The sequence below is a fragment of the Xiphophorus maculatus genome, chromosome 1 (genome assembly GCF_002775205.1).
Source record: "Xiphophorus maculatus strain JP 163 A chromosome 1, X_maculatus-5.0-male, whole genome shotgun sequence".
Classification (NCBI taxonomy): domain Eukaryota; kingdom Metazoa; phylum Chordata; class Actinopteri; order Cyprinodontiformes; family Poeciliidae; genus Xiphophorus; species Xiphophorus maculatus.
In genome coordinates this window covers 18,955,974-18,976,844 of record NC_036443.1, presented here as the reverse complement: position 1 = coordinate 18,976,844, position 20,871 = coordinate 18,955,974, and the positions used below count along the sequence as shown (strand labels likewise).

The 20,871-nt window shown below is 38.2% G+C and overlaps 2 protein-coding genes across 3 annotated transcripts in view; one reads left to right on the top strand and one right to left on the bottom strand.

Annotated features, from left to right (window-relative positions):
* slc2a4rg (SLC2A4 regulator) overlaps window positions 1-11,244 on the top strand; it is a 43,838-nt gene extending 32,594 nt beyond the window's left edge. Inside the window, exons 6-9 of one of the 2 annotated variants that reach the window (XM_023331473.1) lie at window positions 1,507-1,780; window positions 2,494-2,643; window positions 3,771-3,898; window positions 4,751-11,244. In XM_023331473.1, coding sequence (XP_023187241.1) covers window positions 1,507-1,780; window positions 2,494-2,643; window positions 3,771-3,898; window positions 4,751-4,862 — 664 coding nt within the window. In that variant the 3' untranslated portion in view covers window positions 4,863-11,244. The remainder of the gene's footprint in view (window positions 1-1,506; window positions 1,781-2,493; window positions 2,644-3,770; window positions 3,899-4,750) is intronic. The other variant, XM_023331476.1, reaches the window with a different exon arrangement.
* A 1,081-nt stretch (window positions 11,245-12,325) lies between these two features.
* zbtb46 (zinc finger and BTB domain containing 46) overlaps window positions 12,326-20,871 on the bottom strand; it is an 88,736-nt gene continuing 80,190 nt past the window's right edge. The window contains exons 8-9 of the mRNA XM_023332712.1: window positions 17,385-17,560; window positions 12,326-16,492 (exon numbers count right to left, since the gene is read on the bottom strand). Of these exons, the coding sequence (XP_023188480.1) occupies window positions 16,052-16,492; window positions 17,385-17,560 (617 nt within the window). The 3' untranslated portion in view covers window positions 12,326-16,051. The remainder of the gene's footprint in view (window positions 16,493-17,384; window positions 17,561-20,871) is intronic.

Genomic DNA, 20,871 nt, shown 5'->3' with positions numbered 1-20,871 from the left:
ACACTGGGCACGGTCTGCATTGCTCTGAACCCGACTCCTCTGGGTGAGAACAATGAGGATAACTAGTTGGCACAACAGTCTGTCAGCTTGTAAGGGTTAAACATGCACATTTTGTGAAATGGACCCAAATTGATTTCGGTCACAGTCAATAAAACATGTCTGAATGTTTGGAGCCAAATCTGGATGCAGTTATGTTGCATTAACAGGTCCAACTACAAACATGTTTTTCCAACAGCTAATTAAAGAGAGAGTACAGCAATAAAACAATTGTCACCCATCTCTGTTGACCCATTTCTTAACTCTTTCTTATCCTTTAAAGTTTTATCAATGGCAAACAAGAAACTGGTGCACTACTGCCATTCTTAAACTGTCACCCTCTCAAGTGTGTGTTTCAGCTGGCTTCAGTTGGTTTCATAAATCATGTAGTGTATGAGCCTGCATTATACACAGTTAAGCGTTACTCAGTCTATCAGTTGTCATAAAATAATCTGCTGAAACCAGTCTGTTGGTGTGTGCATCAAGTTTTTCAAAATCTCTAAAGACTGTGAAAGTCGCATAGTCTATTCCCAACTTAACCTTTGTGGAAGCACTGATTCTTTTGCAAACCTTTAAAAATGATATACTTACATTAGAGACACACAAACTAAGCTTTTCCTTGAACATTCATATTTCTGCTTGTATTTAAGGCTTGACTCACCAATTCCAATTTTTTCTAACCAAAAGACGATAAAAGTGGAAAATTTACTACAGGATCTTTTATAAAGTTGTTAGTTTTAAATTCAACTGAAAATTAAAAAAATAGAAGTTCATCATAGTATATGTCCCTCAGTTTGACAATATAACAAATATATCATTTCCACAATATAAGTGTTTATAATATTAATCTTGCAAAGGAGCATTAGTTATGGAATTATTGTTTTGTAATGTATCCTAAGTGTCACAGTTTCATGGCAATAAAATATTTATCCTTATGGAGTCTGGCATGGTTGAGAGGCCTGAAGATGCTAACACTCACAGAAAGTCCTGGAAGCATAACTGTAAAAGAGAGGAGAGAGGAAACACTATCTATTGCAACATATTTTGTCATTTTCACAGTTAATATTGCCCTCACATGATCTGCTGATATCATTTGCCCCTAATCTTTATATGATTTATTTTTTTTCCACATACCTGTCATATATGTTGCTGTGTAGACTCTTAGAGATGTAATACTATTGTAACAATGTTTGTGCAACATTAATTCCTTGTTAAAACCTATAAGAAATGAGCTTTTCTAGCCCACATTTTAGGGTTACATTCAGTAGTAAAAGTTTGTCTTTCAATCCCACATTGAAAGATAAAGCACACTGACAGGATTGTAGAATTTTGCTGCCCCCTCCTGTTAAGAAAATGTATTTTTTTTATTATACACAATTTCTCAACACCGAGGTGTTGGGTTCAGGATAAAAAAAACAATTTTATAATATATTTAAGTTTTTGAGAAAATCTTAATTCTTTTCTCTGCAGGCGAAACAGCGACTCAGATTACAGCGATGGAGAGGAGGATTTTTATTACTCAGAGATTGAAGTCAACATGGACAGCCTGACGGAGGGTTTGTCCAGCCTCACACCTACCTCCCCCACCACGGCTGGCCCTCCGCCCATCTTCCCCCCCCCGCTGAGCGACGTGTCCCGCACTGAGTACGTCGGCGTGAACGGTTCACAGAGCCACACCTCGTCGCTGCTCAGTCAGTCGGCTCCCTCCACACTCTGCCACATCCGCACTGACCATGCCTACCAGGTAATGCACACACACATACACCCCGTACAACAAGAGTTGAGAAGGTTTTAATTCATGATGTCAATGCTGCAGCTGTTCCAATTATTAGGTTCAGATTTCGAGATCAGCAGGTAAAACCGAGAAAGAAAATCTGCTCCAGCATAGATGCGGGAGGTTAGCAGTGACCGAAAGAACAGTTTTTAGTTTTATGTTATTGTTATATAAGAATTTTATGTTAAAGTGAAGCAAAATATCATTATGATTTTGCTATTTGCTTTTATACCTTCTTCCTCTTCTTCTCCACATCCCTCTGCTTTTTCTTCCTTTTCATTTTACTGCAACATTCCTTTATATATAAACAGAGGTCAAATTAAATTATTTAAACTGCATTTGTTGAACTCTGTCCTTTTATGTTTCCATGATAATAAAAAATACACATAAAATACTTATTTTATTAGTTATCTAATTGCTTCACCAGTTTTCTTTTTGTCCTACATTGCACAATTTGTGTATACTCTTCTGATACCTTTCAATGCATTTTTGATAATCTTTGAGACATCTTTAAAAAATCACAAGTAAAGAGCAAAGCTGGAATGAATGCCTTCCCACTAATTGTACAATCTGTTTCCACTCTGTTCTCCTCTCATCTGTTTTTCCCCCTGCACATTTCTTGTCCCTTCTTGTTTCTTTGGTGTTCCTGTCCTGTCTGCGTGGGGTGGTTGTCCATGTTCCAGGCCACCGCTCCAGTGAGTATCCCAGTGGGTCCTGAGCTGGCTGGGATAGGCAGTGGTAATGGGATCGGGCCTGGAACTGGAACAGGGACTGGGAATGGCATCAGTGTGTCTTGGCAGCAGCCCCCTCCTGTCATTTTTAAAGGCGCCCTGGTGAGTGAGGCTTTGTCTCACGCATTTTTATCTCAATTTTCACTCCTTCCCTCCAGTGTCCACTTACAGCCATTTGATTTTTTTTTGTATAAGTTTTTATTGGTCCTTGCTGCACTAAAGTAGCTGTATTTGTCTACTTTCACAACATTAGGGTTTTTTTCTACCACTCCTGTTTGCAATGGCTTCGTACTCATTTAGAGATGGAAATATTTTCAAGGAACTTGATGTTAAGTATTTGAATTCATATGTTGAATGTGATTTAAAACATGTAGGTACTGTAGTTAAATCAAGCTGAAGGCAGGCTTACAATGAATCAGTCTGTGCTCATTAAATGCAGGCCAACATATCAGAGCTTAAACATTCTCAGGCACAGACTTGTTTAAGATCTGCAAAAACACAAAATGTAGTTATAAAACACACATATGTTTGCTTTCTAATAACGTAACACTTATGTTAACCATGCAGTTTTGCAGAAAACAGTAGGGTAAACAATGAGCTGATGTCAGAAGCGCAGCTGTGCAAAGTTGGATGACATGTGACTAGCGACTGCAGAAGACGCTTCTAGATGTTGCTCAGTTCAGAGTTCAGGAAGGTGACATTGTGGCTTGAAGAAATTCAGAAAAAAAAGGAGGAAAAAAGTATAAATATCTGCAAGGTTGCAAAATGCTGTGGAAACATTTTTTAATAATGCATAAATATTTAAGTAAAACTCAATGAAATAAAATGCTGTGGACCAGTCCCCTTGCAAAATAGGCTTATTGTTTTTTCTTCACAAGTTGTTTTTGCTTCTTTTAAGCTTAGAAATAAATCATATTTCTGTTTTAATTAAGGTGCATAATGTGGGAAATTGAGAAACTAAAAATCCAGATTTGTATTTCACAGGTTTACAAGTAATTAGTCAGGTCATTGTTAGATTATCAGTAAGATCTCTGACATAACCATTTTAATGTTGTCATTATTTATGACAACATAAATAATTAGGCTTCAGTAATTAAAGGGATGTATAGCATGTATAGCAATTAATTATTCTTTTTTTTCATATGTCTTTTTCTCATTAAACCTGACTCTGTGAGTCCTCTTTGTTTTAGTGCATCACTGAGTCAGTAAATGTTTTACAATTTGTGCAGGGCCCTGTGACACATGTTCGCACTGTTTGCATTGGTGAAAAGCGGCAGCCGGCGATCGGCACGCACGCCGCCGTTAACAAGAACCATCCTTTAGTAACGCCAGCAACTAAATCAGCAGCAGGAACCAGGTATGTACATTCCCCTCAACCTATTGTTGTCATCAGAGTCTGTATAATTCTTACCAAGATATAATGGTTACAGATTCTTACTTTGAAGCACCTGCCATATTGCAATTGTTAGTAAGCATTTTTGCTCGAAGGTCAGCAACAGATATTTTGACCCAACAAGAGTTTCTGCAGAACAGACAGCATTACATCTAAGCTATATCTAAGATGAAACGTACCTTTCCAGAACTGTCCATGTTAACGCTATTTTGTTCATTCTGTGACCTGTTGATAATTCTGCCTCTAACATACTACAGTACAGTTGCATTTACTTGTGTGTGCTTAAAAGAATGTTGTTCTCATCTTCTTAAACTTAAACTTTTTTGCATTGAATGTCTTAGAATTTAGAGACCAGTGCTGCAGTAGCTCACCCCCACACAGACAACAAAGTCATATGACACAGACAGATAGGAAACAAATTTAGACATGTTTTCACTGTGAATGTCATTTTAACAGGCGAAAAACACTTTGTAAAATTAACAAAAATAATACCAATGACTAGTGGGTCATTATTATTATTATTATTATTATTATTATTATTATTATTATTATTATTATTATTATTATTATTATTATTATTATTATTATTATTATTATTATTATTATATCTTTTATCCAATGGGGTAAAAAAATAGTTAGGGTTGTATTCTCAACTAATTGAAAATTATTTTTAAAATTCTTTTTGGATTCATGCAGATGTAGTTTAATTTCAGAAGACTGAATGTGCATGTTTTTTGTTGTTTTTTTGTGTCTGTGTGAGAAGCTGGATGACGTCTTTGTGCATGTCCTTACACTGTCACATCTGCTGTTTCCAAGGAAACCCCGTGGGGAAGCTAAGAAGTGCCGAAAGGTATACGGCATGGAGAAGAGAGACATGTGGTGCACAGCCTGTCGATGGAAAAAAGCCTGTCAGAGATTCACCGACTAATCCAGTTGCCTTCCCCTGCTTGTGGGAGACGAGCTCCTCCTCGCTCGGAGTGACAGCGAGGTTGACATTTTTTTCCACGAAGAGATGAGGGCAAGGTTCTCAATGCTGCTTCCTCTGGGCCAGCAGGGGGAAAGGGTTGCCTTATCTCTTTTCAGTTTCCAAACACAATGAGAATATCAAAACAAAACACAAAGAGAAAAAAATAACTTTATCCAGATCCGGAGACTTTTTAAGACTGAGACATTTTCACTTACAGCTAAATAAGGAAAACAAAACAAATTGGATGCTGATCAGATTCTTTTATTTCCCACTTGCTTCAAATCAAAGCAATTTTGAAGAGTACAGATAAGCTTTTTGTTATACCCTGTTCATTGTCAGAGCACTATGTAAGCTACTTTTTGTTTGGTGGGTCGTGGCTCTTTTCCGAGGTTAAACGGTTAAAATCACATGTGCTCAGTGAAATCACTGTTGCAGATCAGTTTCTCATGGCCACCTTTTAGGGGCCTTCATCAAATCTGCCAAATTCTCAACTTACAGACATAGGTTTTAGATTAAGATGTAACAACACTGTGTTCTGCCTTTTTACTGGAAATATAGACTGCAAATCTGAATACATGTAATTTTAGGATCAAACAACTTTGTTACTCTAATTAAAAACAACTTTTTTAAGTTCTGCAAAACTGCACTAAATCATTCACAAGTGGTACAAAAAGTTCTCATTTAATGTCCCAAAATATTTTAGAAAAATGCACAGTTTATAAAGTATATATATATATATGCCCATATCTTGTTATGCACCCTTCAGAGATAAGTTGTCTTCTAAAGTAGCACTGTAACCCAAGTTTGCCTGAGAGAGTTGATATCTATTTCCTGTATAGTTTATTTTCAGCAGTAAGCTGCTGAATCAACTTGCAGTTGCATTGTGCAATCAGAGGAACGACAGCATTTAATAATTTTTTTTTTCTCTATGGTTATCAGTCACAATTGAAGCAAAAAGGCTATTTTGATGTTCTTAAAGATATTGTTTACCATGCTATGTGAACTGTAGCCACCATTTAACATTTTGAACTTGATAGTTTGACTGATGATGATAATTGTGGATGCAGGGAGAACACATAGAGACTGCATTCTCTCAATCTTAACTTAAATACATCTATCTCTCATAGTTTTCTAAGATAAATTGCCTGGCAAGTTTTAGAATAATGACGCACCGATGTAAGGTTTAGTCTCCAAACTTCAGTTTTTGTAAAGCTTTGACCTGTCGATATAAATTTTAGATTTCAATTCCTTCTAATAATTTTAATTAAGAAACATGGAAGATATGTCTATACCTATTGCTGTAAGCGGTCTTTAGAGTTGTACTAATTTAAAGCAAAGTTAAACTGATTTGACATTGGCATTCATACGTTTTTTTTTTTGCATATTATATTAATGATAATCAGTCTCTTTGTGTATTTCCTTGAAAATGGAGACCATTATCTTAACTCTGCGATTTTCTAACATTTTTAACATTTTTAAAGCCATCACAATATCATCATGTCATCAGCGCAACATGGTTGCAGTTGCATAAATTTTATGTTCAGTGATAAAAGAAAAGACTGAAGTCCTGACTCAAATCACCAGTCGAGGCTGGTCAAACTGGAAATTGTCAAATTTCAGTAATCACCAGCTTCTTCTGTTAATGAGCATTTAATCAGTTGTAAATACCAAACTGAACTTAGCAGGTGGCCAAGGCTGTCCTGTGTTTTTAAAAAATATATATTTAATCTTTGAAGAAAGCAAGTACATTGAATCTATTGAGTCTTTGCAAATCAGGGAACCCTTGATTTATGTGGAAGCGAATCTAGCAAGAATCTTTCTTTTTTTTTTGGAGGCCAAAATGGAGTCTTACTTATTTAGAATAAACATATTGAAGTCAGACTGAGGCCACAAGAATAAGGGCAGGGATAAAAAGACTGTATGTCTGCTACAGATGATGGAAGTACTTGTAATCTGTACCTATAAAAATAGTTGACTTTAGAGCCCATTTTGTTACCTGGTTAATTTTTTAATAAGAAATACAAGACAAAGAAAAAAGTAACTTTCTAATATTAAAAATTAAATGCTGTCCACCTCTTTAAAATGTAGTTTTTTCAAATTTTACATTTCCAAAGTGAAAGAGAAAAAAAGCACTTATGATTGGTGTATTTACATAGATAGAAAATCTTTTAATGAGAGAAAAATTCAAACAACAAAAGTTGGTTGCCACTCAGATCTTTCCAGAGTAAACGTCCATTGTTAGTCAATTTTGTAAATTTCCTCAGTTGACTCAATCAGTTTTCAACTTGTGCATAAAAAAATCTATACCTTTTTATTTTTCTTTTCTTTTAAATGATATGTTAATTCTGAGGAAAATGTTAGCTGAACTATTTATTCATATTGTCCTAAAACTCAAAGTAGCCCCATACGGCTTTAAAGTCTAGAAATTTCTGACTACCTTTCCACCTCATCTTTTGACCTTTGATTTAGACATGAAATGATAAAAACAAACCCTTTCTTTGTGTGATTTTTTTTTTCCTTTTTCACATTTGCAGAGATATAGTTATGTCAGTAGGTGTAAATTCATAAAGACATGTATGCTGTACATTGGCCTCCTTCTTCTCACAAATTCTGCTGCACGTTTTTTATTTGTCAATCTGATCAGATTTCACAGAGGACGTGTTCTTTGTTTGGCACGTATTTGAGTCGACAGCGTCAAACCTCTCGTCTCCGTGAAAACATTTGTGTTGTTTTCTAGCATCGGCAGGTCAGATGTGCTACAAGAAAAACAATAAAGACCTCCAATAATTTTTTGATGAGAGCTAAAGAAAACATTAAGCAGACATTGTCACCATCACAGTTCAAGCCTTCACGATGCTCCGTTTAAATTTTTTATATATCAGTGTGTTCCAGATAAGCTAGGCCAGCAGGCCTCTTCCAGTCACCAAATTCACCAAGTGCCAATAAAAGTTAAAACATAAAGGAAAGGGTATTACGACCTTTAAAGAAATTGCACTACGCTGTACTGCGCATAGACATGTTTTTTATACATGAACGTTTTGTATTTACAGATTTTTAAGTGAAAAGGTCGTTGTTTTTTTCTTTGTTTTTTTTCCCCCGATGGGTCTGGAGGGATCCATTCACAGGCTGACAGTGGGAAAATAAAGGGGGCTGAGCACCCCTCCCAGGGGGTTTCCCCATTAATGGCAAGTGATCTTGACAGCTACAATCTTGTGCTTGGTGTCAGATGTTGTACCTAACACTGTAGTACTGACAGTTGGAGATGTGTGGTACTGGAAGTACAGTGTGGTACTCGGCGGTCGTCGATCTCTTTGCCTTTCCTAGGATGAGCGCCATGGGCTGAAAACGGTTCCAGACTTATTGCAGTGACGGGGAAACACCAGTTTCAGTACATAGCCACACGTTATCATCTCGATAACAGAAGATGCTTTAAAGTGTTCATTGCCTGGAGGGTTTTTTTTCCCCTCGCATTGTTCACATGCTTTTTAGACACACTGCTGCAAATTTGCTCTTCCTTTCATTAAAAAAAAGCTCCTGCTTCTTAACGTTTTACTAAGATAATGTATTTCATGTATGTACATACAATTATTAGTGCTGGATACCACTTTTTTTGTTCAGTACATTTGGTTTGGTTGTCGATAAGAGTATGAAAAGCCACCCATTAGGTCTCTCCATCCCGTATGTAAACACCAGCAGGTCCATGTACCGAGAGCTTCAGTTGGCAGAGAATGGAACCCAGAGGAAACCGGGCTTTTCTCCCCACTGTTCCACTTAGTGGCGGTTTTTGTTATGAGCAATGTGGCTCACTGCCCAGGGCACCACAGCTTAGGACCAGCCTGAAGATTTTGTTTTTATTTTTTTCATTTGTGCTCCAAACAAGTTTTTAGTTGCGTTCAAAGTTGTAAATATGGCTGAACACTGCAGCAGGCTGAAGTTGCTCTTTGATTTACAACCTCTACTGTGGTGCTGTTGAAAAGGGCTATTTCATAGGGTTGTTTTTTTTTTATTTGGAAATTGGGACTACATTTGATTATCACTTGTTTAATAACTAAGTTTCTTAGACTGGACTGAATTATGCTATACTGCACAGAAATTCTTAAAAAATAAATGTTGAGATCTTTGAAACCTTTACTCTATTTGTTAAAACACGCAAGAGAACTCTTATTGCTCTGTTGGCATTAGGACCACCTAAAGCTATTGCTGGGTGCCATTTAAGCAAAAGCTGCCACTGGATCCCCCGCTGTTGAAATTGTCCCCATTAGCTCTGCATTTAACAATGGAGCTTGGAACTCTATTTTCAATAACTTTTTTAGCCTCAAAGATCACTCGCTCTTAAACTAGAGATGCACCAGTCAAATAGCCAGAGATAATAATATACCAATTTTCGCTTAATTGGCTGTGATACATCTATTTTATTCCACATTTTTAAAATGTTTTAATAACTCCCATCATTTCTTGGCTATGAATGAATATCATCTTGTAATCCACTGATTTTCTGTTTAAAACTACAACTTCTGTCAAAAAACATGTACCACATTTTTTTATGTGCAGTGAAAAAACAGTTTTGATCAAAATCGTACTCAGCAGGTCCGATCCTCAAAAAAAATCGGACAGGAAATAACTGATCGGTGCACCTCTAGTTTAAATTCCAGTTTACTTTCAACAACGTATTCTCCCTAGAAACCAGTGGATGGAGATTGACACTAACTGCTGACGGGTGTGCGGGAAACAGCAAAGTTCACACACAACATGCGGTAACATTTGCAGTTTCAGGGCCTTGTTGTACATAAAGCAAGATAAAGAGTTCTGTGAGGCTTTGTCACATGTTTTGTTGTATCTTTGTTATACGAAAAGGAAACTTTCTTCATTTTTTTTTTTTTTTACATTAAAGTTGCTCAGAATATATGTTTTTTCTTTCACTTTTAAAGGCAATTGCAAACCTATAGTGAACTGATTCAATGTATATTGTAGCTTAGTGGCAAAGGGGAGAAAAAAATGACAACCTGTTGAATGTACAACTTATAGAAATTCATTTTGTTGTTTTCGTGTAGTCGCTGGCTAGCTTAGCCATTTTGAGAAATTGTTGTGCGTCCTTATTTTGTTTTGTTAACGCCTAAAAAACATCTGTCGCCACACTGATGAATCATATGGAATAACACAACCATGCAGTATTGCTTTACTATCTTTGTGCAATGACCATTTACAGCGGAACAAAAATTTTCATGCCTTTTGGTGACATTTATGATCCACTTTTATCATTTTGTCCTCTATATTCAGCCAGCTGGGTCATTTCGTGTGAGTTTGTGTACTTTTTGTTGTCATGAATGTTGTTTGTGGTTGTGACATGAAGTTGTCCTCAAGTCAGGATCTCTTTCAACCTTTTTGGTCACAATGGAAATTGTTACCCTTTGGGACATCTTTATCCTGCCCTGCGCATTCCAACAGACAGCATGCTGTTAGTGTCTTTCCCCGCTTCTCCTTTCACCGCAGCAATTCCTTTTTATGTGCTATTCAGCTTCACTGTGGTTCCACCCAAGCCTTTAGCCAGTACATTAAGCTAAACTAAACCCTTGAAATGTGCATCAAAAAAAAAAAGCCTTCTTGTTCTCTTACCAAATATGTCAAAATTGATGTGCTGCTTTCCTGAATGTCAGTTTTCATTTTGTTCACTAAAGAGCAGCAGCAAAAAACAATATATATATTTGTTCAAAATCACATGTATTTCATTGCAATGGCAGCTCCACACCTCCCTCTCCTGTGCTTGTATTGTCTGTCCAGGCGTTTGTCAAACCCCACCCTCTAATGACCATTTTTTTCAGTGCTGTTGTGTTTTTACTGAGCCTTACGCTTTTATTTTTCTCCCATCGATTGTCTGATTGAGTTTGACGACGTTGTGCATGTCTAGCATTGCTCATTCTTTTGATATTCTTTATTTTTGTGTGTATGTTAGGAGATACAACACTGAAGGGTTTTGTGTTAGATTTCCCCTCTCAGTATCCAGGAGCTCAAGGCTGATGGTGGAAGCAAACATACTAGGAGCGCCCTGACTACGCTCAGTGCTGGAAGAGTTTTTGGTGGAAATGTGACGTCAGCCTTTAGGTCTTCACTGGAGGCCACGATTTCTCCTGTTTTTGGGTGGGCTCTGCTTCTGGTCTTCATCAGCAGGCCCACACACACACACGGAGAAAGCACTTTCTGAGCAGTGGTGCACTCAAGGAGTACTCGTATGAATGTCAAGCCTTTGACTAGTGCTTGAAAAGATGGATGAACATGTATGATGCTTATAATGTGATCTGTGTGATGTAATGTGACGGTAAAGAAAAATAAACCTGAATGGAAGACGTCTGGCATCAGATTTAAATTTTTTTTGACATCCTAGGTAAAGATGTGTGAAAATCATTTGATAGTACTTAACATATAAATACTTAACCAAATCCATGTTGCAAGAAAAAAACGAATGCAACCAAAAGTAACAAAAGTACATCAATTGTACGTATGTGTTTTGGATCTCAAGTACTTTCGAGAGCCCTTGTGTTTGCCCTGTTAGACTTTTATGTTTAGATGTCTAACACATAATCAAAATTCCATTATTATTACAATGCATTTTTCAAGTTTATACAGATGTATCGCTATATTAAAAAAAAAAACTTTTTCATTTATTAAGATTTACTATTGAAGAAATATGAAATGTTTGCTAATAATGTGACTAGCATCTTGCAATAGTGCAATCTAGACTTTGGAACAACACATATTTATTTATATACTTCTTTAAAAGACTTTTGTTGGCTCTAGATGCCTTTATTTGACAGTCGTTCGACAGGAAGGTGGATTGTGAGAGAGGGGGAAGACATGCAGCGAAGGTCATCGGGTCGGAACTCAAATCGGTGACGGCGACTTCAATGGGTCATGCTACCCCTACCAGGACATTTAACAAGATATATGTGGTGGTCTGCCAGAAAATTGAAAAGGGTTTGTCTGCAGTGTGTGTTTCAGCAGGATAATGATATAAAATCTTTGAGCAAATTTAGACAAAAAATATTGAGGATTTAGAAAAATGGACAGAGGTCACTTTGTCCTGAAACCTTGGATGGAAGTGAAAGGTTTAATAAAAGTGCTGTCCAGTGGACAAAAACAAGGTTTTCAAATTTTAATACCAGGTGTCACTTTTTGAAATGAAAAAGAAATTAAAGTAGAATATGATTTAAGGATTTTTTCACAACTTTTCCTGGAGTGCAACATGTCTGGATCCTTATATGTACAGTAAGATCTTTATATATACAGTGTGGATCTTTATATATACAGTATACGTTGGGAACATTTGACAAAAATGTTCCCAGCGGATTCTTTTTTTTAATCTAAATTGTCTATTGCGCCCCCCAGTGGACAAAAAGAAGCAAAAGAAAAAAAACAATAGACACTGCTCATGTCTTTACAGCAGCAATTTCAAAATTTATTGAGACTGATTGGATTTTGCAAATAATAGTCAAGCTAATTCTTCCACTAAACATGAAGTTAGAAAGAGGCTTGGACAACTCGCGGGCTCGACCCAACATCGAAACAGAAGGCTTATGGTTGACTGTAAAAATGTTCTGTGATCAGTACTATCAACCAGAAACAAAAAGAAATAAAATCAGCACAAGAGCACTTAAATCTGCCCAAAAAACAAAACAGGAGTAAAAACAGGACAGTTTTTCTTTTTTTCTGATTATTTACCACATTTTGTTACAAACACAGGATTATGATAATAATCATTATAAAGTCAGTATCATATTGAACAAATATTCCCAACAAAAATAAACAAACCTCAAGCTTCAAGTGTGACCTTTTACAAATGAAAGACCCTTTGAAACTTGAAAGAGTAAATAAATAATATATAATAGTAATATAAATTCAGATATATGAAGGTATACACACATCACTCTTAGTAGAAGAACAAAATCTAAAGTAAAAAGCGCCAATTTTTTTTTTTTTTAAATATAGTAGAATATAGATATACCCATATCTATGGCTTCATGATTTTCACGTGTGAGTCAAGCTATACAGGCTGAATGAGGATTGCAGTTTGTACACGTCAAAGAATACCCATATTCATCTGCAAAAAGAGCAAACAGTTCCAGTTTTGCATTGTGTGGAATGAGACCGCCGTGCGCAGATGCCGTAGATGTCGCTTTGGTATGACAAAAATGAACACAGGCATGCAAGTTAAGACCACAGAATCAGGGCACGAAAGGTCAAGGAAAGGAGAGAGGATCTAGTTGCCCCGTTATGATTTGTCTTCTCAGGAGAAAAAAAAAACAACACATCTCCGTAATCTCTATCCACACACACAAATATTCATTTCATCTCTCCACGCAGACGCTCTCGCAAGTACGCAGGTGAAAGAAAATGTCATTGAGGCACATATTGAGGGGTCGATGGCGGACGTTTTCCTGAAGTACAACCCGGAATGAGGAAGAGGACATACAGCACAGGTCGTGAGAAGAGAGTAAAGTGTGGGGTAGGAAGGGTCCAGGGGAATCAAACATACATCCAGATGTCTCTCAGTGGCCATAACAGCACCGCAGGACAGAGATTTGTCACTGATCATGGGCTCCTTCCACACCCATTACTAACATTCATCAAAATTTCTTCCCCATTGTCTTTTTTTTTAACCCCAGAAATAAAGAACAGTTCAAAATGAAATGGATCAAAAACACATTGGATAGCAGAGCTGCTAGAAATGAAGAAAGCATCACAAGTTGTGCTGAGGGTTTTTTTTTTCTTTTTGATGAGAAGTACAGTCCATGGCACTGGCAGCAGAGCAGAGAGCCTGATGTGTGCAACCATCACAGGCAACACGTTTTCCACAACATGTTACAGCTGCAGCACTTCTTTTCCACTTTTTTTTTTTTAAGATTGAGATCCAAACTGCAGACTCAACACACTTGCGTTAGAGAGGAGTGTTTAGTCTGCAAGCTGCCTTACTGTGTATCACTTTAACTGTGAAGGAATAAAATAAAAATCAAATCTGCTTGCAGTCTTCAAAAAACTAGATGTTCCCTCTCATCCAGCCCTTCATTTATAACAACAATAATAAAAACAAAACAAAAAAAAAACAAAACATGTGTACTTCTTTAATTCAATTGTGATGAATAGCGACAGGCTCGTGGGAAAACCCCCCAAAATGAAATAAAAACAACCCAGCAACGAACCGTTTACCACGACTATAAAGGCAAAAAGCACTCGTTAAAACACTGACTGCAAAACAAAAGCACTTCATGTATACAAAAGTACTAGATTGGTATATTTTGTTCTCTTTTTTTGGTTCCATAATAATCAATTAGTGTACATTAGTGGTGTAAAAAGCATAAGCTGAATAAATGTTTCAATCAATATTCAACAGAGGAGCAGGACAGTGAATGTGTTTTTCCCCTCAGTAGTACAAAAAAAAAAAAAAGAAGTAAATACGACAGAAAAAAGCGTAAACTGACACAATAAAAGGTTGATAAAAAGCCCCATGGCTTGCTATCCACAACAAGGCAAAGTATAAAAGCTTTCTTTTTGTACAAGATATAAAATATCAAAAAAAAGAAACACACACAGTAAAGCTTAGCATCCCGCACTTAATAAGAATAATTAATAATAGTAACATCAACAACAATAATCATAGGTATTCATAATAATAAGACATGTCATCGGCCTCACTTGAATTGTCAATACCTTTTGCCAAAAAATTCAGAAATAATCTTAAAAATCAGTGTAGACTCTTTCTAAACGCCAAACCCTCATTCAAACGTACACACACACACACACACATAGACACAGAGAGGGGAAAAAAATGGTTCTCAATAAATAACAAATCAATATTACACTCTCTACAAATACTGAAATCTCTGAATTTCAAGCACAACGTTGATCCTTTTTCTTTACACCTCACAAAGCAGGAGGAACTGGAGCACGCAAAAGAGTTACCGCGAAAAGTGTCTGCATATTCTGTGTGGAGAAACTGGAATTTACACGTCTGAGTGGGGAGGAAATCAAACAAAATAGAATAAAACCAGGGAGAAAAAAAAGGTGTGAGAGACTTGGCTCACAGGTCCTATCTTCACAAACTTCAGCCAGAGAGACAAGTGAGAGAGACAAAGAGTGTTTGTTAGTGTAAGGTAGGTCCACTGTGCGCTCGTATCGACTGTCAGAGCAGAAACGTTTTGTTTTAAACTCCCCAATTTGTAAAAGCAAAGTTCATTCTCTGTCTCTCTCTGTCTCACACAGCCTTTATTTTCCCTTTCTTTTACATCTTTATGTACAAATCTCCAGCTTCTGTTGGAATGGATCAATGGAAACCAGGTGGTGAACTTAACAGAAGAAAAGATTAAGAACCCCACTGAAAAGGCATAGGCTCTATGATCAGCAATCTGCACAAAGATTCAGTGATTTCTATCTGGCGATAACAGTCAGAGAAGACATAAGGTACATCCTTAAAGGTAGGTGCGGTCACCGAGTTGTTCAGGTAAGTAAAGATCAGATTAAAAATGTAAACCATGGGTTCAGGACTTTGATAGGAGTCAGTTGTCATTAAAGTGCAAGTCTGTGGCAGTAGGACTCAAAAAAGAAAATGTGTCACTTGGGGCTTCGCAGTCCCCCAACCCTGACACTCGATCTTTGCAATAGATTTAGACTCTCGCTTTGAGACACCCTCGTTCCTGGCTGTCCCCCTTATTCTGCCTGTGATCCTTGGTTTCTGCAATGATTGTGATGGCAAACATACAAAGTTGCAGTCTAGCGCCGGCTGCGTCCTTGGCAGCCTGATACCTGTTGTGACAGAGCAGAAAACAGCTGGACTCCAGCCTGAACCCTCGAGAAGAAGAAACACAAAAACACTGCATCTGAAGTGGAGGAGGTAAGCGGAAAAAAGCCTTGCACTCAAGCCATCTCTTGATTACTCTTCTTCTATGGCGGTCAAGCTTGAGAAGGGGTGTATGTGTGTGTGTGTGGAGTGTTTGAGTGTTTCGATCATTGTCGTGCATCACCCTACAGCATCTCCGTACAAAGGAAGGCCTGCCCACAGTGGGTGGGCGAGTGGGTAAAGTGAGCAGAGGAATCTGCCTGAGAGATCAGAGGAGATCTCCAGAGATTGGTTGACGAGCCACAAGCAGGAGGCTTGACGGGTTCTACGAGATCCAAGCAAAGTCCTTCTCACTCCCATTATGCTGCTCCCCCTCCTGAGCCGAGGAGTCGCTCTCCTCCTTCTCATTGTCCAGTGCTCTGTGTGCCTCGGCGGCCATCCCTGAGTCCTTCCACTTCCCCGCCTCTTCCTCCCCTTCTCCCAAAATCTCACCGTCCCCTTCCACCATCATTTCCTCCTCCCCCTCCCCGTCCCCATCGCACTCCGCCTGGTCGTCGTGAAACCGGTCCCCAGGATAAAGCTCCTCCTCGGGGGAGATGTCCCCGCCCGTCTCCCCGTTGTGGTCCAGAAGCGCGGCCATGCCTCTGCCCGAGCAGTCGGCGCAGACCCCATGCCTCCGAGAACCGTGTTTGATCCCAACACTCGCGGCGGACATGAAGACCCGGCTGCACACCTTGCACACATACTTCTTGTCCTTGCTGTGGACCTGTGGGACGGAAAAACCATTCCATGTTTTTCAGTGACATTTTCGATTACAATATATATTTTTTTAAGTTTCAGTAATTCAGTTCTAAAAGTGAAGCTCATTTAAATAGATGCATGATACGCCATGATTATGCATGGCGTATCATGAAAATGTATTTCAAGTATTTAATTTTTGTTCATTTTGAAACGTACATTTTCTGAGAAAATTTTAAGATTACATAAGTCCATTTTAAAAACTTATTTTTAACAGAAATGTCATTTTATGGCCCATACAATTATGGGGAAGATGTCTAGAAGATCACTGATCAATGAGAAGGGTAAGACACACGGTCATTGCTAAAGAAGCTGCCAGTTTGCAGAATGCGGGTAAAGGCACCAAATCCTACAAGTGTGGGGTCCAGAGTGAAGTTTACACACTCAATGATAATGATTGGGGACTTACTGAGTCACCTGCGAGTGTTGGTCCAATGTGTTTTATCAAAGATAAAATCAGCACAGTTATCAACCTGAAAAATTTAGGAAGCTCCATGGCTCCCTCTGCTGACAAGCTTTATGAGGATGCTGATTTCATCTCATCTTCCAGCAGGACTTGACACCTGCCCACACCATCAAAAGTATCAAAACTCAGCTTAATGACCACATATGAGTGGCTTTAACTTCTCTATCAATTTTTATTGGGCTGATGTAATATTAAAACTGTCTAAGAATTAAAATTTGGAGTTTTCATAACTGTAAGCCATAATCATCAAACAGAACAGAAAATCCCCCAGAAAATATCAATTTTTTTTTTTTAATTGAATAACAGATTTTTTTCTTTCTTTCTTTTTTTTTTTTTTTGATGACACTTGTAACAGGACACCCCTAGGGGGCAACGGCTGCAAGACAGCACTCACCAGCGTGTGCCTCTTCATGTGTTCCCGTCTGGTGAACTTCTTGCCACAAATTTCACATGGGTATGGCCTCTCACCGGTGTGGGATCGCATGTGCCTCTTAAGGATGCACTGGTGCATAGCAGAGAAACTGCAGTATGGGCACTTGAACTTTTTACGGATCACTGTGAAGTCGTTCACTGCAAGGACAGAAAGGAGGGAGGAGAAAAAGAAAAGGAAGGAGCAAAAGATTAGCTTTGAAAGAAAAAAAACATGACTTCTCTTTTCAGTTATTGCTTTTAATTATCAGCATGGGCTAGAAATGTAACATCAATTCCCATGGTCATCCCAATCCCAGGCAAAGCTACAGTTGCCCTGGAAACAAGCTCTTCCTCCATGCTAAAGCAATAAAGGCATAGCGATACTATAAACACATGACACTACATTGAGTCTGCCTAAGGTGCTCTAGAAGGTCTCTGGTGTGGACTGCGAGAACACAGACAGAAACGCAAACACAGACAACGACAAGAAAATCAGCAACACGATGGAGGGGAAACTGTATTTTACAGTGACGGGGGTTTAAAAGGCACCACACACACTGTGCACATCTACAAAGGAGGGGGTCATCGCTTGTAATTACCTCCATCGGCTTCGGCTCTCGTTAAACATGTGACAGCACATCAAAAAAAAAAAAGAGGAAAGAAAATAGAAGAAAAAACATGCAAGGACAAATAAACCGCACAACAGATTCAGGCTTTCAAATTCTGAAGTAGACGAATTCTCGTGAATGTCAGTGTGCATGTGTGCAAAACACAAATATGGGGAAAAAAAGGAGCTGCAACAAAATTTCAGTTTTCAACCATAATTTAATCACAGCATGAATTCTACATTTTTTTTTATTTTAAAAAAACATACAGATGTCTGAACAGTACATGGGTTTCAAAGATACATTATTCAGCCTAAATCTTCCTGTACTTACAACACTTATTCAAACGCATAGATACCACAACATAACAACTACCTCAGCAGATTTCCCATTCAGTTCCTGAGTTCCATCAACCTGTGACTCCGTTCAGCTGCAAAATGTGCTACCTGGAGATGGGATTTCATAAAGCATTTGGCAGTTGGGAGTTTTCTGTACATTTGCAACAGAAAAGGGACAAATTCTCCCATGGGCTCAAGTTTTGCTTTAATAAAGAGCACCTAAAAAGACAATAGCAGGTGAATACCTGAATAATGGGTATCTTATTCAAAGTATGGGTGTATTTAAGAAACTTTTGTTGTAACAAGACAATATGGCAGGAAAAATAGGAAGTGAACACAGTTTTTCTCAGTATATTTGTTTCTAATGCTTCCATAGACATAAAGTTTCAAAGCAGATGTTGATAAAAATCCTAAGTAATCCACTACCACAAAGAAATACGTCTATGAATTATGTTATAGGAAATAAAGTGAAATAACGCAGGGTAGTTATGATGAAATTAAGCTTTAACAATACACAAAAACCCAAGAAAATAACTAAAACCTCCCATTATTTAGAAAGCAAAAATTCCGCCTAACATTGTCAGAAAACATCAGTTGTTTTGGTCCTGAATGATGACTTATAAAAGGGTTTCTCATTACCAAGGTATCACACAACAAGCTCCAAGACATTACTCTTTCTAAATCCCCTAAAGTTTCAATGTGTACTGTATGGGTTAAAAATCTGGGCGTGGAAAGATTATGACTTTACTGTATACAAGCCGCATCCTGGTGCTCATTGCAAGACAAAATCATTGCAAGACAAAATCAGAAGAACAATCAGAATTGTCTAAGGGCCAGGAGTCACTTACAGGGAACTTTAGAAAGACCAAAAACAAAAAGGCAAGCACACTACCAAATGGCCACTGTGCACACTCACTGACACTCACTGCACAAGACTCCATTGTTGGAGAAAAAAAACAATTCAAAGCTCTATCAAAATTAGCAGCAGAACATGTGGACAAGCTAATGAAATAATATAGTTTGGTCATATGGGACTAAAATGACCCTCTTTGGATGTCACTGCACCCAATGTGTTTGGAGATGGAATGATGCTGAACTTCACCACAAAAACTCTGCACCAACAGTGATGTTTAAAGGCGCGTATGTCATGTGATGGTTTTCAAAATACAGCAGACTTCTTACAGTTGAAGGAAGGATAGATGGAGAAATTTAGAAGTGAGACAAAAGGATGTCTCACTTCAGAATCCTGAAGTGAGTGGGTTTTTATGTCCTACAATGTTCCCAAACACACAACAATAAAAACTTAAAATCCACAGAGAGCTTCTAGATTGGTCCAGTAAATTACTTCACTTGTATACAATTTATCTGTAGACAGAACTAAAGTGCATAAAAACCTCCTGAAGATTTGAAGCCAGTTTTTGTTGAAATAAGGGTCAAAATTACACCAGAGTGACACGTGCCACTAGTTTTTCTAAAAAGATGTCCTCAAGATGTTATTACCAAAAATGTTTTCATAGTAAATACTCGATGCATTTCAGTGAACATGTCTTCGTACTTATAGTAATTCTTTGTCAATCCACTTTATCACACACACATTTTTAAATTCATTTGTGATTCTTTGTATGTGTGTATTGCTTAGGTTGTTACCAACATCTGACATGAATTTCATCTCAATAGCCCAGTGACAATACATTTACTGAGAAATCAATACTGGTTTTTACTATATTTTGCTGCTCAACTATCGTAAACTCAAAACAAAAGTGTTTTGGCAGAAACTGGTGCGAATTCGCATTAGCAATGATTGTCAAGCTCTTGTTCAGTCCAACTGCTGCTCACCAACACAGCCCTCACTGTCTGCCTTATTATTATTCATATGCGTTTTTCCACTTGTCTCACTTGATTCCCCATTTTCTGCCCCGAGCACACCACAGCGCCATTATCGCTCTGCATCCGTGACATCACTGAGCTCCACTGGTTTAACAGGCCTCTGCCCCTCGGCCCTCACTTCCACTTCAGATGTGGGGGTCAAGAGGTCAAGAGGGGGCCGAAGCCGTGGAGGACCGATTACTGCCCAGGTCCTGCCCTGCTCGGCCACTACGGCACTCACAGATCTGGTTCTAAGAAGGTGGCCGGAATGAAGAGAGAAAATGACACCAACCAACCCCCATCCAAGCTGCTGCTGGCCTATTGTTTTAGCAGGCTTTGTCTTCTTCGGCACATCCTCTCCATCTGTGCTCATCTGACAGCTTCTGACTCAATATAGTCACGTCAGAGTGACTGCTGTGAGTCCATCTTAACTGGACCTATCACAGGATTTTTAGAAATTATCTTCCCATTCTATATAATAGTGACTCAGGTGCAAAACATCTTATTTTCTTCTCTTTTTGCAATCCTGTAAAGTTCCTGCAGGTGGTGTGGTTGTTTGGGCTTCAACCCACTATGCCTGACAGGTATGGGTTCTGTTTTAACATCTTTGTGCCGTAATGCATGGGTGGACACAAAGATTGAGATCTCTCTGCCTAAAAAG